Source organism: Halyomorpha halys, unplaced genomic scaffold (assembly GCF_000696795.3).
Source record: "Halyomorpha halys isolate HHAL.00 unplaced genomic scaffold, Hhal_1.1 Scaffold685.1, whole genome shotgun sequence".
Classification (NCBI taxonomy): domain Eukaryota; kingdom Metazoa; phylum Arthropoda; class Insecta; order Hemiptera; family Pentatomidae; genus Halyomorpha; species Halyomorpha halys.
The window spans coordinates 578,617-601,656 of record NW_027109568.1 but is presented as its reverse complement, the minus strand read 5'-3'; the positions used below and the strand labels follow the sequence as shown (position 1 = coordinate 601,656).

At 30.6% G+C, this 23,040-nt stretch overlaps 2 protein-coding genes across 2 annotated transcripts in view; one reads left to right on the top strand and one right to left on the bottom strand.

The window, feature by feature from the left end:
- The window catches only part of LOC106685363 (lactosylceramide 4-alpha-galactosyltransferase), a gene marked incomplete at its 5' end in the record, with an annotated part of 93,299 nt that overhangs the window by 60,895 nt on the left and 9,364 nt on the right, over positions 1–23,040 (top strand).
- The window catches only part of LOC106685359 (Tudor domain containing 3), a 14,050-nt gene continuing 13,291 nt past the window's right edge, over positions 22,282–23,040 (bottom strand). The window contains exons 14-15 of the mRNA XM_067047747.1: positions 22,912–22,990; positions 22,282–22,434 (exon numbers count right to left, since the gene is read on the bottom strand). Of these exons, the coding sequence (XP_066903848.1) occupies positions 22,310–22,434; positions 22,912–22,990 (204 nt within the window). The 3' untranslated portion in view covers positions 22,282–22,309. The remainder of the gene's footprint in view (positions 22,435–22,911; positions 22,991–23,040) is intronic.

Below are 23,040 nucleotides of genomic sequence, written 5' to 3'. Positions count from 1 at the left end.
GCTTTAGTTCTCTCCACTGGCTCTCAACACCAGTGACGCGGCGGGATCTCTTCGAGACCTACTTTACCTTCCATACCAGGGCGACAAAACCTAGAGTTTAGTAACTATAAATATTGTATTTAGGTTTAAATTCGTTTTAATTTTTTTTCTTTACTATGGCGTTCATATTATTTATTGGTATTACTATTATATGGTTTAATCTTTTTTACGCTTGTAATATTTCTTTATTATTATTATCTACCTATTTTGTTTATTATTTATTTTTTAAAACTATTTTGTCCTTTATATGCAATATGAATAAACAATAAGTTACTCTAACACATTGCTCTGACTGTTGCCTGTGTAATTATTCTTCAGTAAATAAATTTACGTATTTCAAAGCTTGTTGACGTTGTTGACCTCATATGTGGTCGCTTTAATATCACTATGATACTATATCTACATCCTTCGTAGGTCTATTCGTGCTGGAAGTTACTGAGGAGTCATAAATTTTCCTCTTGAGATAAAAATAATAATCATTATCAGTATCAATAGAAAAAAAAGAAAAAGATAAATAAAACAAATTAACCTAATTTAATAAGTCATTGATATCTAATTTGACTAATATGTTATATTTGTTTATAATATGACTAAGATTGCTCTTTCTAGCCTATAAGGTCCAATTCCAATTTCGGCTCAAATCATTTCACGGAGACGGACAAATAAAAAACAAGAAAAAAATACAAACAGTAATTAGTAAAAAATATTTAATCATTTTTCATCTAATATATATTTTTTTCTATCGGCCCCTGTAAAGTAATCTACAATTACATTTACTACTTAAATTTACTTACTGACTTGGAATTCTCACACAAAACTGAAAAGACAGGAAACTGCTCTATTCCGACTATTTCAACACTTACTAGACAAACGGTCTAAACTTCCATCTAATTATAAAAGAAACATTTATATGACTATAATAAAGCTTATCTGGACATACAGAGTTGAGCTTTGGGGCTCCACTAAATTATCGAATTCCTCTAGTATCCAATCCATACAGTCCAAAATGCTTTGTAAAATCCTTAGTGCTCCTTACTTTGTCGCGAATCAAGTCATGATGGACTTCAATGTTACATATATCGCCGATTGGGCCAGAACCAGATACTAATCCTTCCACGATAAACTTCCTAAACCGCCAAGCCACTTGCTTCTAACCTACCTTTCGCTATATTTCTTGACAAACCCCTAGGCGTCTGAAAAGAAGATGACCTCGAGGTCTTCTCCTCTAGAAACGTTATTGGAGTTCAATCAACGAATAGATTACCCACATGTCTGTATCATGTCATTTTATAACTAACTTCATATTTACTCGTTGTATATATTTTTATACAGTTGTAAACATCAATAAATAAATTTTAAAAAATCCATTTACTGCTATTTAAAAACCAGCAACATATAAAGTTATTTTTTTCTGTATTTTTTTTAATAGATATTGATTTTTCAAAAAACACGGTATTCAACTTGATGAAACTGCTTGAATAATTTTAATAAATTGGAATATCTAAATCATATAGTATTTGAAGAAACAATAGTGTATGACTAAATATAGCTATGAGTACCAACAATTATTAAAACATTAAATATATAATATATGGCCACTAATAAATAAATTTTTTCTAATTTATGTTTTTCACTGACCACCCTCTCCCCCCAAACATCTTTTCCTCAAATACATAAATCCACAGCTAATTGTTGTTAAAGCACATTAGTAACATGTATCAACGTCTTTGTCTTTTAAATACGCGGTTTAGCAAGTAACTGTTTTTAGCAACATGTCTCATACTGACAGGTGTTCTAGGACTGTGCGATTGTGTATCAAAACATTAACTAATCATTCATGTCCAATTTTATTCGATTTTAAGTGTTTACATGCCCTGATAAGTCAGGCAGATGAACAAACAGTGTCGGCAATATAACAGATAGGGCTGCTTAATTAACGGAAAATCCCATTATCCAAACAATACACTGTCCCAGAAAAAAATGAAATTGTAATAAAGAAGTGTGCAAGTTTTTGCGGAGTTGTTTAATGCCCGATTGTCCTCTTAATGAGGCAGGTAAGAAGGGACGTACAGTTTACAACTTATTCTAGCCAGTGTATGAAAATCGAGATGTATTCTCCTTCAATTCAAATCCTCCATACGTTCCTGCAATACCCGTTCACGATCTTCAGATTTCTACACAAGGGCCCACCGAACCGCTGCTTTCGATAGATCGTTCATTATCCGAACCTCATCCTTATGGAACTCCATCCCTTCCAACATCCGTCGCTCCAATACCCTCCCGACCTTTAAATCCCGCCTGTTCAATCATTTCTTATCCATTGAGATCCCTTAAAATTGTAAATTAATGTAATTGTAAATATGTATGTTAACTAATATATGATTCTTAATTATTTTTACATCGTTTTCTTTTCTCTTTTTTATTTATTAATTTTTTTTTTTATTGTTCAACTGATAAAAGTGAGAAAGTAACCTATAATTATTTTTTATAATGTTTATATTTCTTTGTATTTTTGTTTAAGTATTTCTGAGGCTCCCCAGCCCTCATCTATTGATTTCTCTGTAGTACTCGTCCCAGAATAAATGAAGTATTATTATTATTCCCCGGATTCGTCTCGCATTAATGTTATCATTCCCAGACCAGATTCGAACCAGCGCTAATTCTGCCCAAGAATACAAACACAAAAGCTGTACATTTATGACAAAAACACCGTACTTATCTTCATACATTTATAAAACAAACAAAAAAGGATAAAATTGAGGATTTTTTTTTTTAAATCAAAAGTTTATCTATGCACTTCTGGGAAGTAAAGATTTATTTTTGACATATTAAAATTTTACACCAAAAACTTATTCAGTATTGCTAAAGTCAAATTTTTCTTAATCAAAAAACGTTAGAAATCAATATTTTCAATACAAATTTAACTTCTCTACATGAAGTGATCCTGTAATAATTATTAAATAAAAACTTTCCAAAAGAGAACATGTTGACTTTTGATAGAAAACTCGTCTATTTTGAAAATTATGTAAAACAATTGATTTTGTGAAAAACATTTTTTTTCACTGCAGTCATATTAAAGTAAAAAACGTTAGTAAGTATTGTATTGGGGCCTCTTCCGGTTGTGATTAACTATAATTAATTTTAGTCTGATTTTATAAAACCGAGGTGGGGGAACATCTATTTGGTGAAGACTTTCCAGTTCGCAGTTCACATCGAATCCACCCTTCTCAAAAGGACTATTATATCTGCCTACGAGGAGGCTTTTCCATTGGGAAAATTACCTAATTAAAAAGTCAGATGGTGTTAACTGAACTGAATAATAATACTTTTTTATTTATTGATAGATATTACAATCTGCCACACAGTTGTGGGCAATAGGTAATAGTGATGAATGATCTCATACATACTAAAATAAAAAGAAATAAAAGAAAAGAAAAAAAATTAAATAAATAAATAAAAACAAAAATACAAATCTTAAAATATATACAAACAAAAGAATAAACAAAATGAACATAATCACACTATCTGTATGAAAAATAAATAAATAAAATAACATAATGATAAAATAATATATACAATATTTACACAATCCACCTGAGGATCCCTGAGCCCACTCAATCCCCCACGTGTGAGGGGTGAGCAGAGCTCAAAAGATTCCAGCGCATCCCTCTCGCCGCATCACTGGTTGAACTGAATAAGTAACAAAAAGAAAAGAAATGCCTATAACAAAGCTAGAGGTGGACTTGAGTTCCCTGCTACCAGTATAAAAGGGAATTAAGAAGACACAAACGGGATGGTTTGCGCAAGTTTTTTAGCAACGTAGAAAGCACGCCGAAAGCCTCTTATCACACGTTCGCAATATTTCCCTATACTGTATATTCCATTTATAGGTAGTGAAAGTAAAAAACGTGGTAAGCAAGTGAATAATAAAGGACATCAAAGTGGTAGTGATCACGATTTTTATTACTTAAGAAACAAGAACAGATAGGGTTTTAAGAGAAAAAAGAAAGGAAAAGATAAAAGCCTTCAAAATAACAGAAGAAACAAGACAGCAGTATCAAAGAAAAATAGTGGAAAGAGCAGTAGAACTAGAAGAACAATGGAAAAGTGATAATTATAAAGAAAACTAGACAGCTTTCAAAACAATAATGATATGCAGTAGGAAGATAAAATCAGTATGGAATTGAAAAGAAAGAAGTAATTTAATAGGGAAAAAAAATGAAAATATGCGTGTTTATATGTATTTATAACTTTTTTCTTGCCTGTTAAAGCTACGTATTTTTTATGTACTTGAGGACCAGTTATTGCAGAAAATTGGTATTATTATTATTTAATTTGTAAATACTATTGTAAATAAACATTAGGTGGCAAAACTTCTTCGGATATGGCACTTCTGGGCTTTCCTTTGTTTGAAGCCCTGTCGGATGTTGGCGTCTGACCAATTTTCTACAACACCCGTCAATAAGACAACTATATTGAGGCGATGTTTCGTAACTTTATGGTTTGCATAGTCTTGCCAATGGTATGCTACATTGCACTAACTCTAAAGTCTGTACCTGGACTGAATGATATCTGACAATATTCAAAAAAGTTAATATTAGTGGGGAAAAGTAAGTATATATGCAATATGGATGTAATTTGAATGGTGTAAGGGAATTCACCAGTTGTATTACTTAAATAAATATCTTATTTGTGAAAAAAACAAAGCAATAAACATTGTGAAAACAGGAAATGCAGAGTCAGATGGGTTCAAGACACTCAATCCATATATTATTATTTTATTTAAGGAATAGATAATCACACCTAGCACAACGAAAATGAAGTCTTTCATCTGGTTCAGTTTTTTTAATTTATTTATTTTTATTTATTTATTTATTTATTTTTATTATTATTTTTTTAAATTTTAGTATGTATGAGATCATTCATCACTATTACCTATTGCCCACAACTGTGTGGCAGATTGTATTATCTATCAATAAATAAATCTGAGGCGTGGGAAAAAAAACTAAAAAACATCTGGTTCAAATACCTTGGCAACATCGGCCAAGCAAAGTCTTAAATGACACTCTCTCATTAACCCAAAATGGAAGATACATTTAACATAAATATAAATATGAGGAGTAGCAATATAGCCTTACTTATCCTCATATTAATCTACAGTCAGCTACAGAATCCACAATATAAATATATTTGTGGAGCAAATGAAGAGACTAAGTGTCTAGATGAAAAAGATTAAACCATAGAAATCAGCAAAGAAGTCACTTAGGTCACTTTTTCTTATTTAAACATCCATAAAAAAAAGACCTAAAACATCATCAGCCCACATTTATGAAGAAGCCCTATTCTATCATAGAAAATTATGCCAAAAAGAATCATGACTTACCATGACCACAAGTACCCAGAATCAAAACTAGGGAGGGCAAACCATAGTCAATCAGATAGTGACATTTCAGCACGGAAAAGGCAAATTAAACCAAAATTTTTAGAAAATAATATATAATTGTCGCAGTGCTTAACTAATTGCAATATAATTAATTTTCAATTTTTGGAGGGAGAGGGCTGCTGTCCTGTTACGCCCATGCTATGATATCTTCCATTAAGTTATTTCTTATTTTGCTACAATTTTATTTCTCTTTATACTACTTATTTTATTTTATTTTATACATTTAGTTTTTCATACGATATTAATTATTTTTAACTCATTAAATAAAACAGCCAACTCTAAGATACCTCTCATCGAGCGCCATTTACATTGGCGTTATTTCCAACGTCAAGCACCAACTGACTGTACTTGGTCTAAACACTATTTGTATCTTGTCCGTTATTGATCCTATACCGCGTGTATTTATAAACCAATAAGTACTATTTTGTTATATCGGATACACAATATCGGATTTTAGAGGAAAGTTGTTGTTGATTGTTGCTTAAAAGCGTAAAACCCTCTGGTCATCAACACCTATGACATGATAAAAGTTAAACAAAAAATAATATAAATAAATAAATAAAAAATATAAAAATAAAAAAATAATTAAAAAAATAAAATAAAATAAATAAAAAACATAAAAAAAAAAATAAAAATCGAAGAGGAGTTATAATTTATAAAAAAGGCGATGTGCTTTTAAAAATTCAAACACTCGTGTAATTTTAGCTTCCTCATCTGCGAGAGCTTTGGATAAATTTGGGGTCAGTCCTATCCTGTTTATTGTTGGCAAATAGTGAGTACACTCTTCAAAAAGATGTCTAATCGTAAGAATGGACTGACAATATTTACACGTTGGAGGTGGCAGTTTTCTGATCAGGTGAGAGTGCGTGACGAGAGTATGACCTATTCTCAAGCGGGCCAGAGCAACCTCCTCCCTGCGGCTGTTGCGGTAGGATGTCGACCATGGTTTTACTGATCAATAGAGGAAAGTTTATCTGCCTTTATGATACACTGTCCAGGGTAATCTTCACTGGCGATGGTATGGAAACTTTATAATTACCGTGGAACTTACTGTCAGAAGGGTTTCAGGGAATAATATCAATTTAAAACCAATACCTGATCTTGCTACAGACCCGTTATCTAATAACTCTATTGTTTCTATCAATGTTATTCTCCGTCTGATACTAATCATTTAATTGTAAGTTATATTCATTGCTTGATGTTCCTCAGCAGTCTGGTCACATGTACGCACATTCTTATCACTGCATACTTATCTATCTCATTCTATGTCGGTTTGAAGAGAATGAAATAAATTCATTCTACAATAGGATTTAGTCTATATCTTCTCTATAATTTTTTTTTTTACTCTAAGGTTATTCAAAGCCATGGAGACTCTCTTACCTTGTTTTGTTCAGTAAATTGTAATTTTCGTATGAATCGCTATCTAAGTTGTTGGGAGTGGAGTAACTGGAAAATATTTCATTAGTTATCTTCCGACATTATTGTCAACGACAAATTTTAAGTACCTATGCAATGTTATTTTTTTATTGAACAGAGAAATATAACTTTTAAAATATTTTTTTAGCCATTTATATGCTACTAGCATTGGTTTTGGTTTGGTACTTATACATTTGTAATTAAGGTTTATAGAAATTATTTTTTTTAATTTTCTGGTTTAACATTTTTATTTTATTTACTTTATTTGGAGATTATGCAATATTACCGCCTTCAAGCATCACATGATTCTGGAATATAATTGGACATTTTGCGGTTTTTTCACGTATCCGGGTAGACTGGATTTAATAATTTCAACTTTATTATTGTAAAAACTTATGTTCATCCATATCTCAAATTAGAATTTACCTTAAATCAAATTTTGTATTTAATATATCAAGAATGGTGTTTATAATAGAGGATTGAAATAAATCACACTAAATTACATTAACACAATGTCACTCCACTTATTCCTGTAGAACAGATCCGTTACCCAAGACTACATCTTGACAAACGACTAACTTAGAATCCTCATACAACACTGAAAAGAAAGGAAATTACTAAACACTTATTAGACAAACGGTCTAAACTTCCAACTAATTACAAAAGATTCATTTATATGACAATAATAAGGTTCTGGACTTACAGAGTTGAGGAACTTTGGGACTCAACCATCGAATTCTTCTTGTATGCTTACAATCAAAAACCTTCGCAAAATCCTTAATGCCCCTTACTTCTTCACAAATGAAGTCATCCGTCAGGTCCTCAATGTTCCTTATGTCGCCGATTTGGCCAGAAGCAGATACCAATCCTTCTATGATAAATGTACTAATCACTCAAGCCCACTTCTCCTGGCTTCTTCGTGGTAATCCATCCGGCGTCTGAAAAGATTTGCCTCCATATCGTCTCTACTAGAAATGTTATTGGAGTTATATCAATGGATAGGTACTCCACATATCTGTATGATGTCATTGTATAACTAATAACCAATTTACTTGTTGTATATATTTTTAATGCAGTTTTAAATATCAGTAAATTAATGAAAAGAAAAAATAATAATATTTCAATAATCATTCTCCGAGATGTTTTTTGTACACCTCAACATGTAGTTTGAGAAAGATTTGAATTCATTTTCATTTTGCTGAAAAATACAATTATCGGTCATCCCTTTCAATAAGGTAAATAGACTGAATGGTGTACGAGAAAATTTCGGTACAAGCTTCATGAATTTAGTTTAGGAGAAAGATTGCACGAAACCAGTTTTTAAAATGTGTTATTCATTGTTTCCTTAAGTATGTCACAAAGCTCCTAGAGGTATGGTGTCAAGGTATTTTTAGGAGGTTTCTAATTTCCATAATTAAACATTTTTAGCGCAAAGTAGCCAGGAGTCAATATTTTCGAAGTAAAATTGACTACTACTTCCCATATTAGCCCATTATTGAATTGTCCATTATTCCTATATTTGTAAACAATTTGTCAAAATGTCTCATCTATACAATAGTTAGGTTAACGTTTAAGTAAAATGCTAGTTAAAGGAATAATTATACATTATTTGATCCAAATCAGAAGTCAGCTAAAACATAAATAAGAACTTAGTGCTTCATGGAGCTTGCCCATTCTTTCTCCTCCTTCCCACACATATAAGAATAGGAATTCCCAGAAGAAGAGGAAGTGTAAAAGAAGAAGTGATTTAGACTGATACGATCGGAAGGGATACGGTCAATTGTTACTGATTCAACGGCCAAGGACAATCTTTCAGTGACCATTCTCCGTGTCACAGCGACACTCGCATACAAATAATGCCACTTTCCACTTTATTGCACAATGCCGTCGAGGATACAGCGCAGGCAGGAAGCTGCTCTCTATGTCCCGGGCATATTATATTAAGTAATGGCTATTAATTTCAAATGCAGTGCTAGAATAGAAGATTTTATAGTCTATAAATAATATGTTGGGATAGGGCTGCCGAAAATGGCAACTGTTTGAACAATTGTTTCGCGAAGGTTAATATCTTAAACATGCGATTCAGTTCATTCCTTACAACTCTACCACAATAACGATAAATATTTTTATTAATATTCAAAAAACGCTACATATCATTAAACTGAGAGTTATTATTTTCAAATATTCGACCTTTATATTAAAATTATTTGATATTTGGTTATTTTTTAAATGCTTTAATATAATGATTTCAAAACACAACATGTCTAATGATCTCGGTGATTTAGTGTGAAACTAAATAATACCTATTAATCTTTTTAAGTGTTTTAGCGCTGGGGTTACTAAAAATAAATGTGTAAGCTGTATAAGAAGATTCTGTTTGAAATAATTATTTAAATTGACAAAATTAACTTCAAAAATGTTCTTCATATATAATCTTTTCACTTTTTTGAGACTTGTAATGTGTAACTCAGACGTTTCGGTTTGTTTTGGGTGAAAGAAAACTAAGTATATTTTGTAAATAATATTTATTTTAATTTACAATATAATGTTCATTATTTTTGATTACCTTATCTCATCTCTCCAACAGCTGAATAATCCCATGTTCATAGAATGTCTGTGGTTTATTAGCGAAAAAGCAATCAAGGTCCTCCCTGACACCCTGTTCGTTTTCAAACGGTTTTGCACTTAAGGAATTTTGTAGAGACTAGAAAATGGTAGTCACTAGAAGCAAGGTCCAGTGAATAGGGAGGGTGAGGCAGAAGATCCCATCCAAGGGCTAACAATTTATTGCGGGTGACTAACGAAGTGTGGGGTCTAGCGTTGTAATGATGGAAGACGACACCCTTTCGATTTGCCAGTTCCGGGCGTTTTTTCCGAATCCATTCATCCAATTTTGTTAATTGTGTGCAGTATAGAGTGGAATCGATCGTGGAATCGCCTTATGGCAACAGCTCATAAAAAATCACACCCTTGAAATTCCACCAGAGAGCATTATCTTCTTTGGGTGCAATCCCGTTTTAGATATGGTTCCAGGTGGTTAGTTGTTGGGTCTCCAAGATTTTTTTCGTACCATATTTTCGTAGACAATCCACTTTTCTTCCCCTGTAACAAGTCTTTAAAGAAATGCATCGTTTTCTTGACGTTTTCGCAGTGAACTGCAAATGGAAATGCGAGCTGCTCAGTTAGTTTTGGTCGGAGAGTGGGGGACCCAAACATCAAGCCTAGAAACGCAGGTGAGCTTTCGCAAATGATTTTCTACGCTTGTATGTGATACGTCTAGGACCTTTGCAATGTCTCGCACTGATTGGGATGAATCTTGATCGACTATCGCCTTAACATCAATGGTTTCAAATCCTTGTGGGCGACCAGGTCGCGGTCCGTCGTTTATGCCAAAATTCCCTACTCGAAACTTGGCAAATCAATTTTGGCACGTGCACTCTGTTAAGGCATTACCCCCATAGACCCCGCATATTTTTTTATATGCCTCTGCAGCTCGCTTTCCTTTTTTAAAGTAATATAGCAAAATATGCCAATAATGCACGATATTTCCGTCCATCTTTTCAGCTGGATCGCAAACACAATACTGACCTAATCTTAACAAGTGTCAACAGACATAACTGTTTACATATTACAAATAAGATAAACAATTCTCTGTTGGGATTAATTGCATCAGAAAAATGTAACGTATTGTAAACAAAATATGAATACAAAAACAGAAAGGACTTATTTGCTAACCTTATATTTATTCACTAATGGTAAATTTGCAGCTTTATTATTCACTTCAAAATCTTTTCAGTTATTTTTAATTTAATTTTTTTAATAATAACGATTTTTTTTTCATTTAAGTAGTTGTTAATTAAATTATTATTAGTATCACTTGAGATCAACTCATATTGTACTTATCTAGCTTAAAAATTGTACAGCCTTCACTACACCCAACAGTCACAATTGTATTATTTACATTTCACTTATTTCTATCATTATTATGTGTTATTTTGGCACCGACCTATAGATGTTGTCATATGGTTGGACATATTGGATGTAATTTTTTTAAATGAATAAAAAAGAAGACTTCCTCTGAAGTCCTATGCAGCCCTAAGAATAGATAATAGTCTTGAGCTTCAACTCCGGTCCTCGTCTTCAAGTTTGCATAAATCTCCTTTTCCACCTATTATATCTGGAGGTCAACTAGAATCTACCCTCCTCTACTCATACTCCAAATAGCTATTTGAAGAGGTTAATTCCTCCAAAAAAGTATAGGTTAAATTTCAGGAACCCCGAAAACACCCCAGACTCTTCAGTAAAAAGCGATACCTTGCAAAACTCGTTGAGAAATCTTAGATTTTACCTCTCTCTCCCTTTTGAATTCTTGTAAAAAGTTTCTTGGATAGGGTCATCAGCTCTTTCGAAACGACTTGAACGATTTTGATAAAACACGGCTCAAACGTATCTCATACTTGCTTACGATTGCTAGTATAGCAAAACCCTAACAATTTCGAATAACGCTCTAAGCTAAGCGAAGCCTAAGAGAGACTTTTAAATCACAAATGATTCTTAAGTTTCAATTAATCAAAACTTTAATTTAATTTAGCTAAGATTTTCGCTCTAAACTAAGAGAACACAGGTTCTTATATTTATGGACAACAGCAGAACAAGATAGCAGGGTGTGAATCATGACCCAGGTAAGGATTTTCCACTTTGTATCGATGTTGTATTGATTACTAATAAAATAAATACATTTTTATTTAAGTAAAACGATTTTATTTTTGTTGAAATTTAATGGTAAAAAATGAATTTGTTTGGTAATTTATTTCGGATAAAAAATCTTAGGTACTCTAATTCGGTGAATCGAAGTAAACCTCAAATATTTTGTATACTTTCAAATCATTTACAGTCAATAATTTCTAGCACAGTTTGAATCTTATAATGCAAGCGCACACGATTTTATAAACGAAATAAAAAACCTTATCAAGCAATAGCAATAAATTTCAAATATATATATTTTTTAAACAATGATGAGTTTATTTGTTGACCGTGAATTATATACATGAGAAGAAGATGATTTCGGCCAGAATTTCAAGCCTTCAGCAGGTCTAAGAACTAAAAAGAAGATAACAACCACAATGATTAACTGGAATCACAGAAAAATAAGAAATATAAGAAGATAACAGATAATGTAGGTACATAAGAAGTATTGAAGAAAATGCATAGTCTAATATTAAAAGAGTATTGAAACTGTATATAAAAATATATAGAGAACATAGTATTATTAAAATTAACAATGAAAAAAAATATATAGATATGAGAATCAACTAGATGAATACTCATACAAAATTGGAAATTATTTAAAATTTAAGGAATATAAAAGTATATATACATAAAGAAAAACATATATGTGATTAATTTAATAGTAACGTTAGTAGAATAACAAAATTAAAGCAGTAGAGATAATTTTAGAGATAAAGATTTTGTAGAGATAATTGTTTTTTAAACATATATATTTTTTGTAGTGATAATATAATCTACTTAAGGAATAGCTCAAAATAAACTAAGTAAAAAAGACTATTATACACCAACGGTTGGCCCCACTTTGCAAAGTTTCATCTGGGCCCTCATGTATAGCCAGTAGTAGACATTAGGAGAATTCATAATCTTTAGTTTAACATGTTATAGCATGTTAAATGGAACAAGTTATTTTAAATGGAGCAATATTTCCTTATTTTGCCATGCTAGAACGATATAACATATAACATGGTTGAGAGTCTGTTACTAGGTCTGTTAAATGGAGAATGACGTCACGCAACAGACCAGCTGAGCTCTACATCGTTGTGTTAGGTTACTTGCTCATAGTTTGTGTTTTGGACTTTTTTGAACAAGACACTCAGTAGCCAAATCTTCACATTTCTACTTTTCACTTACTTTAGGCATGTTGTAATAAATTATTGTAATAAAAACTTAGAGGTAAATAATAACAAGAAGTTTTGGAAGGAAAGGTTACTAAACAAGTTGCTCAGAAAATCCACTAGGAGCTCTTATGCATTTACCATTTAACATGACTTTAAATTAGGCTGCTCATAATCCAATAATTATAACATTTAACATGGTAAAGCATTTCACATTTAACACAATATCATGAATACCCCTAATGGATCATCTGTTAACTTGCTAGACTAGAGCCGTGGTAAAGCACTGCAAACCAGGGTGAAACATTGGTTTATAATATAAACTATTTTAATAGTATATATTATACTAATATTATAGTAATACTATTATTGTATTATAATAGTTTTTGTACTTTTTTGACTGCCACTCGACTCATTTTTTCTTCAATATTTGTATAAGCAATACTTTTGGCTCCTTATTAAACTATTCTTAAATAAAATACTGGAGTGACAATTTACGAACAAATGGCTTCAATTGCTTCACAAATGAGCGTAACATGACTTTATTAAATAAAAGTTGATGTGGCATTCATACAAGCAATGTAATAAGCAAAGTATTACCAAAACAGGAACATCTGGCAAGAATAGGGAATCCCCTGAACGTTCATTAGTATTTTGATTAGTCTTAATTTTGTTCCTAGAGTAGTTTGTTTACAATTTAGTTTTTCTAATGTCAATTTTAATTGAAACGTCAGTGTCGTTGTTTTTTTTCTTAAGAATAAGCGCTTCTAAATGAACTTCAAAAATACTAAATATCATCGTATGAGACATTTTCATAAATATAATTATTATAATAATAATTCACATTGAAATTGAAAAATAATTCTCAATAAAATGAATACTGATCTCTTCAATTTTATTACACCGTTACTATAACCGTTTGGTTTAAATAACCCATAAATAACAATGAATAAATAAAGAAATAAGTTTTAAAAGGTTAATTATCCATAACTACCAATCTGTCCACGATATTATTCTTTTAAGTGTTTTTGAATATCATACAAATTGGTAAATTCTTTCCATTCTACATAATGCAATAATCCATTCACAGTCTAATTATCCAATTGAGTTATTACTTAAAATTAATTAATCAATGTTATTACTTAATTATGTTACATATTGGTTTAAATGTCTGTTATGAGATGATAACAGACATTGAGATTCATAAGAGATCCTCATAAGTAACATACGGTCAATTGAATAAAATCTTGTTGGAATATGATTGATTAATGGGGTAATGACATGGCGATGGGGAGTTGGGGTAGAAAGGGATGAAGAATCCAAATGTAATGTAAAATATAAAAAAATAGCGAGTAATGAAAACTATAAAAAACCTTCATACACAATTTCAACTCATCAGCTCCAGAGAAAGGAGGGCTGGAATTAATGAAAAGTCAGAGTGTAATGTAAACCATAAAAAAAAGCGTTAACTGCTAAACTCTGTCCCTAAGTTCCTATTTCTTCCCTTGGAAGAAGGAGTATAATGGAGTCCTCCTGAGGTAATCTGGCCGGAAAAGTGAAGCCAAAAAGGCGGACCTTATATATGCCTTTCAGGGGCGAGGTAGAGAAGTGAGGGAAGGATCAATCACTAGCTGATTTCTGTTTCAGTTTAGATTACAATGCCAGACATTCCTATTAACCTTAATTTTAAATTAATTTATGACAAGTGTTAAACCCTTGCTTTCGTGCGCGTGGCCCTTTTGGGCTTCAGATTTGCTTTGAAGGAGAGAATGGTTATGCCACCCGCTAATTGTTGTTTGTTTATTGGTCCAAGGCTACACGCAATGAACTTAGGAAATACATCGCGCGTTTCTTGACGCGGTTTTCATAGGTTGGGTCCATCACTCCCACGCCTATTTTGTTAGTACTACTCATTGGTTGACGGGCCTTACAGATGCCCGGGGGAGGTTGTGAGTGAGTATTATATAATACTCACTAAGTTAGAAGCTTGAAAAAAATTCCGATTAGGGCCGGGGACTCGAACTCGCAATCTATGGGTTGGCAAACAGGCGCGTTACCAAGCTGCTACCGTCATCCCCTTTACCCGCTAGTTAATTCCTATTTTTTGTTTAGGAAACAGATGAACAGTGAATTTGTTTAGCTATTACTTGTAAAGAAGCAAATGCCACAAAAGGCAATTCTGTAGTTACAACCTTATTCACTTACTAAGTTTCAATGCCCTAACCAAATTTGGGAAGGAGCTATAGTGGTACTTAAATAGAGAAAAAATATGGTGACTGTGGGAGAAAGTATAAACCTTCAGATGTCATTTCTCTAACTCCAACCAAATTTTCAACTATCTAACTCGATTTGAAGGGGTCACAGCAAAAAGCATTAAAAACGAAAAAAAAAATTGTACATGTTTTAATTTATATCCAATTTTATGGTACTTCTGTCTAGGAAAAAAAGCTTCAACCGGAGATCCAGAGGAGGCTGGAATTAGTGAAATGAATCTGAAACCCCCAAAACTGTGATACTGAGTACCTTCCCCGCCCTCCAACGACCGTGAATACAGCGCAAAAGTCTATTATTTTCGGAGAAAATAGTTAGCACTCACAAACGTTACCAGAAAAATTGTTATTAGAAAAATGCTAATATCATTTGCGTTATTAACAATTTGTGCGTACTGTTTACAAGCGAAATGTTAATAACATTGCTATTTCTAACAAAAATGTTAATAATATTTTTATGTCTACAGTTCAAACTGGTCAAGAGCGAAATTTCATGAACTAAAATTTTCAGTGAATCAGTGTAAACGAAATCGAATATTATATCGCTATTAACTATTTAAATTTTAATACCACGTGTCATTAATCTATCGACCCTTAAAACGCTAATTAACCTTGAAAATGGTAATCTAGAAGTTTCATGTTTTTATAGTTTTTATTCCTCTTATACTCCGTTTTTATTAGAAATATAACGTTTTCATATATATTTTTCTGAACATCCAGCGTTGAAAACCAAATATAAGAAGAGTTTTCATAGATCAGTTCACACTTATTAAAAATGTGTTAACATGTGTGAAGTTGTCATGACAGCATTCAATTTGGGCTCAGGTGAGTTCAATTCTTTCTTTTTTTATTGTATAGTTTATCTATATCGTACATAAGACAGGGCAGTTGATAAATTAATTTAAGAGATTATAAAAGTTAATACGTAATCATTGAAGGTTATTAGTATTCAATATTAAAAGCAGATAAACGCCTTGAATAGTAATTGATCGATTTTAATTGCTATTGTCACAATGCCTCGTGCAAGATGAAATTAAAAAAGAAGTCATTCTTTCCCTATGAAAAATTGAATAATGGAAGATCTTGCTCATTGTTGACTTCGACCAATTAGAGTTGTGAATTTTTATTGGATAATTTAAATTATTCTAGACTATTTTTAGTGGATGTGCAGCCATATTTTTAAAGATAACCTTCAAGACTGAGTCAAATTTATTTAAAAGCTAGATGGATTAAACATAAAAAATCCTAGATTGGAGGAAGATAGTCCGGGTGGCGGTCAATAAAGGTATCAAAACAGTAAAAGAAAAGTATTTATTGTTAAACAACGTTTGTATAAATTTAAAATAACGATTGTATCAATCAGTTGGTAACAGAACAGCACTCTTATTAGCCCTATAATGTTGGTTAACAATAAATAGTTTTCTTTTACTATTTTGATACCTTAATTAACCGCCACCCGGACTATCTTCCTACAATATTTACTTTAGATTTAATTTAGTTACCCTTTTTTCAATTAATTAATTAATAGAATTTTTCTGTGTAATTCCTCAAATTTTGCAATACTTACTCCACAGTATAATACTATACAGAAAGAAAAATTAATATTCGGAAATCCACAAAATAATCAAATTTATTCGAATCGTATTTATTATTTCCAATCAAATTATTGAATAACATACGGTCAACTATCTTCTTCCAATATCAATACAAAATCTTACTTTTTGATATTTTCTTGCTTTACAGTCTAAAAGCTAGAAGTTAATTTCTGAGTTTTTAACTCGTTAGTGTACTAAACTGTAAGGTTTTCGGCCTGCGGTCATGTAGGAGATAGTAAGTCCTAAAGATATACACTTAAGGTCACAGCAGTAAAGGAAAAAAATCTCTGTTGGGTATTTGCTTACAGGCGAGAGAGCAGTTAGTCTTGCAGAAATTCGCTCTAGATCCTGAGAAAAGGATGAAGTGTATAGGAAGGAGGAAAGAGTCAGAGAAAGAGGAGTGTAATAATAACAGTTTCAATTTTGGCCGAAAACAGACGATAAAATATTTAGAACCATAAATGTGAATTATTACTTACTCTTTCCTGAAGGTGAACCCGTGAGGCAGATGGTAGTCTGTCACTAATATTGCCAAAGTGGCCAAAATTCTGGGCTTAAAAACGCCATCGAGAGATACTACGTATAAGACGCTACTTTTAGTCAATCAGGAGATTATATTGTAATTTATGTTGACTCAAAACATTTAGGAACATTAAAATATATTACATAGTTATTATATGCATAAAATAAAAGTATTTACAAGAATAATATATAAATATCAATATATGACGTTTGTACGATGATCGTAGTTCGTCTTAGCTGCTAGGTCGCGTCATTTTGGCATGTAACGGTTCTAGCGGGTCTAAGTACTTATAGTATAGACCAGCAAATTTTAGCGGTGTAGTTAGAAGAAATTACACAGATGAGTGGTATGAGAAACAAGCAGCATTCAGGCCTAGCTGACAAACTCAGGACAATCTTTTCACACTTCACTTATCAATGTATAAGTTTATTTAAAAGGAAAAGAAAATTCACCTCACCTTCCTAGACCTCCGAGAATTTAATAAAGGAATTCCCATTAATGTGAATAAAGCAATCCTTAGGCTATATCGAAAAGTATATGGGATAGTCAGAATGAATGGTAAAAAATCAGACAGATTTGAAATGGAAATGGGAGTAGATCAAGGGGATAGCCTTAGCCCACTACTGTTTGTGATGTATATGAACAGAATGGTTGGAACTAGAGGTTTTGATAGAAAATAGCAAATTTGGGTGGTATCAGGCCAAGAACTTGGGTCATGGTGTTAAAATCTTTTTTGTAACATAATATGGAGCATTGATTAAATGTAAAAGAGCTTTATAATGGCTCAGATTTCATAAAATGTGTACTACTATAAGAAAGGTTTTATTAATTTTTAGCTTTGAAGATATTGACAACTTACTGAAAATTTTAATAAGTTTTTCAGCCACTATATTGTTAAAACCAATAACGTAATCTTTTTCAGCATGAAATTTTCGGTACACAGATAGCACACAATATTTCATTTTTCTATGAATTATCAAAAATAAAATTCAGAATGGCTGCCAAAAATACGCATTTTGTACGCTTAGTTTTTTCTATACATTTATTATACAGAATATAGCCACAATTGGCATTCTTTCTGAGAACTCGAGTATGGAGTGTTATATATATTGATATTGTTACTATTTAGAAATGGGATAGTTAGTAACATGATAATTTATTTTGTCCAAGTCGTTTTTGGGGTACAAAATTGTCCTTTTAATAAATTTTATCATTTATTACATCACTGTCAAATAATAGTATTCAATCAAATGTACATTGGCCCTAATCCAAATACCCACACTAATTGGTGTAATATCCTGGTGAATTGAAAGGCTTCTTTTCTTAATTTCAAGAAGCATCTAAATTTCTAACAAGCTGTCATGTTTTGTTTAAGTTTTTTTGCAAATGTTTCCAAAGTGGTCGATTTTTTGACAATTCTCTCAATGATTAGTTATACTACTTTCATTCCTTCCTGCTGGTAAGATTAGTCTGAATTCATTATCATGTCATCATCCATCACGTAGGTTACGGCACAATATAAGACTGTTCCGATTAGGAAGGAGTTATAAATTATCATTTTCTCCGAAACACATATAAAAATGGTTGAAAAGGATTAATAGAAATGGAAGTTTCTGATCCCATTTAAATCACAATTTTATTGTTAGGAATCTAATACATTGTTATACAAATGCAGTATAAGCAAAAGCAATAAATAAAAAAAAAATTACTGGCACATCTTGTATACAAATATTTTACAATATGTTACAACTACATCAAATATAATATAATTCAGAGCAAATGAATGTGGCATGAACAGTCACATTCACATTTTATGTAACTATATATATTTACACATTATTTACTTATCACTTTGTATTAAATGTAGTAAAAAAACAATTTTTAACATTCTCGACGATACTCAATAATGATCTGAATCATCTACAAGTTCTATGAGGAATTAATCCTAAAATGAGATCATTCCATCATTGATTATTAAATTTCAAAAAGGCATATGGATTATGTAAGATCTAAGGAATAAATACAATGGTCATGATAATGTTAATTAATATTATGTTACATCAGGAACTTTAAATCAAGGATGTAAAAAGATTGTTAATAATCAAGATACTTTACACATCCCTAGAATAGGGACTGAAAGACCTCAGTTTCTTATTACATCAGCAAACACAAATAAAAGCGCCTAATATATGAAATAATAAATAATTTACAATAGGCATCACCGACTTGATGATCCTTTCCTGATTAACAAATCATTTTGAACAATTTGTTAATCGATTAAGGGTCATTTTACATAGAACTGCTAATTAACATGAAAGAAGGCATCGAAGAATTAGGTTTATCTGAGTGATTTTTGATCTGAGCAAAAACTATCATTTTTCATATTTGAATAAATACTTATGCCTTTTCATTTCTGTAAGTTACGTCTGTTGTGGAATATATGTTAATCTACATAAAGTGCTGATCAGAATTCAAACAAACGGTATTATGGTTTATAGCTGCTCCTGTACTGTCTTTTGACTGATATGATGAATTATATTCTTAGAACTAAATAAATTCTATCAGCTACTGTTTACAATACAAGTAATGGTGCATAGAATAATCATTACATAATTATTAACTCTAGTGCATCAATTAAGAAATCCACATTATTTCCGAAGACTTAAAATAACATGCATAGTTTATTAGGTCTCATCAGAATATTATTGTATTAACTTTGGAATAAGAACTAACTAATCATATTGTCCAAGTTATTTAAGACAACCTAGTATAATATATAGATAAATAAAGTATATAAGCAAACCTTAGAAAAAAAGTATATCTTAAAAGCCTAAGAAATTCTGAGGGACTAACACTTCAACACTATGTAATTTTTTTAATAATGTGGATTTTTAAATAATTGGCTAATTCATTTGTAGTTACAGATGAACAGTACTTTGTAGGTTACATTTTAGGAATTTTACAAAAACATAGATATGATTAACATTTTTAAAATAATAAACGATATAAATTAGTGGTATTCGAATGCATTCCAAGGACTCTTGGTATTTAAAAAATTATATTTTAAAGTACCAAGTATATATGTGATTTGTAATTTAAAATAAAAAAAAAGAAGAAAGAACGAGATAACAATTTTATCACAAAATTAACCTTAAATGACAAGAGCATATTATTTTCTCTGCAAAATTAATAAGTGTTATCATCATACTAAATTATAATTTGAATACATAAAACCCAATAATACTGAAATAAAAATACGTTTTTTAATATATATTCCGTGAAATTTATGTAAATTTAATTTTTTTATGAGTTAAAATTCAATCACTATATATTAGTTTATTTGAACACTCAATTTCTAGATTTTGTTTAACTAATAAATTGCTTTCCATACAGGTCTGATAGTTTTCAGGGTGTAAAGACTACAAAATTTATTTTTATTTATATTGAAGCTTCAAGTTCAATATATATAAATGAATTCAACTTTGTTCAAAATTATTAAAAGAACTGGTTGAAAAACTTTAAATACTACTGATCTAAATTAACATAAGAATTAAGTGTGATAAAAGTAAACCCAAAAAATCTCCAATAACCCTATATATTTATTAAACCAATTATACAGTCTTTTAGAGTATGCATATGCTAAAAATGCTATTATTGCTATTTAACTTCTGTTTGAACAGAAAACTTTTTAATATTACTGAAAGCCCAGCCTTAATTGAAAAAATCTATTATGGATGCAAAACTTATTTCTTTTGAATCAACTCCATAGAATTAATATTGATATCATAAATTTAAATTTTATAGTAAAGTAAATTAGTTTCAATATTTGGAGAGCTTATTTCCAACATAAAAAAATACTTTATGCCACCGGAAACAAATACCTAATAATATATTTTTAATATAAGATAAAAAACCTTTTTTACATCTAACTAGATTTTCACATCATATCACAATTAAAGTTTTGCATTTTTGCCATATTTATTTTTATATATTTTGATAATCGTGTGAAAAAGAATAAATGAATCTTTTTAACACTGTCTTCTTGTTAGTATAGAACCTTTTATTTTAGTTTACAATATATAAACCCATGGTAGGCACAGAAGTTATGTTGATGATTATATTTTAATAATTATGACGATGATAATAAGTAATTGTAACTAACTTTGATATAATAAATCATCAAAATATATGTTTAGTACTTAGCTTATAGATTCACTTCATAATTTTTAATACAAACGGAATCAGTAAAGGAAAAATAATATTAATAAATAATAAATTTAACAAAAAACAAAACGAAATATAAATATAACAAAAGATAAAAGATTCATATTTAATATAATATCAAATTATATCAATTATAGAGGCAATATTACTCAACAGTTAGACAATTACAAATTCACAATAATAAATAAACAACAAAAATAATTTTCGGTCTTCTTTATCAAAGTAAAATTAGAGAAAAAAACAAATATATTTACAGAAGTGAACTGCAAAAATCAAAAACACAATAGTATTTTTAAAGTTACTTATTTAAATATTGTCGATTAATTTTATATCTTACCTAAAATACTAGACTAATCTAATACCAAGAATGAATCATATTAGTTAGATAATTTATTAAATGGGAATTTAAACCACACAAACGATCTTGACAAAACAAAGATACAATGAAATAATCAATTATTTTCTTTTAATCCTCAATAACTATAACTTTCTACTATATGTTACAGGATGTATTATAAAATATTTCATCCAATCATAAATAATCAAAATCACAATAACTTTCTTAAATTACTTTACTACTAATGATTGACTACTTTGTATCAAGTAGAAATATATGAAGAAATTGCTGAACTTTTCTATATTATAAAAGTACATCTACCGTTTAATTTAAGTAAATTTTCCTCTGAGGAAAAACAATAAAAAATTCTTATAATTTATCAGAATATATTAGTGATTTTAGTAACATTCTTTGAGAAAAAAAATCACTCAGATCTAAAGAGCAGTCAATTTAATCCACGTAAAATGACCCAGAATATCTAAGTGTGAATATATCAAGCACGTTTACATGCTCAATTTCAAGTTGTACATGCAAGGGCCAGCCGCCCGTAGATTACTTGCTACTTGGCCTCTCGCCTACTTGCAGGGGGCACGTACACGGGTTGTGAGTACCTCTGCTTTCGGCCAACTGCTGGCTCAGGTTTTATATAAGGCCTAGTTCCTCCTCTTCGAAATTCTATCGATCCTGAAATTGACAATAATGAAATAAGGATAAGAATCTAAAGAGCAGTATGAATCCCCCTATTTGTATTTTATAATTTAATGAAATACAAAAAACTCTATTTTTATTAAAACATTTTAATCACAATACTAACTAATCTTCAAGATAAATCTTTTAATAGGTACTACAAGAAGTTTTAACTTGTTTGAAAAATAAAATTATTTATGAACAATGATAAAACATTATCTTTGAAGTCGGATCAGTTTCAAACAAAACAGTAGTTAAATGAGTAGAGAATATTAAATAATGCGGACACAAGAGAGTCAACTACCAAGAAAAGCTGCTCTTCACTAAGTCACTTTTATGCACCCCAAAATTTTAATATTATTTACACAGGAGTTGTAAAATATCTAAGAAGCATTGAAAGAATTTCATTAATTGAGCAAATGTTTGTTAGCTATTTAGATTAGAGTCTTATGAACAATAAAATTAAATTATTACCTGAGAAGTGATTATTCCTGTTATTATTATTATAAGCCTGATGGTCATTATTTTGCAAATTGATACTTTCTATTGGTTCCTAAAAGAAGCATGTTGATTAGATAGGTTTTAATAAAGAAAATATATATA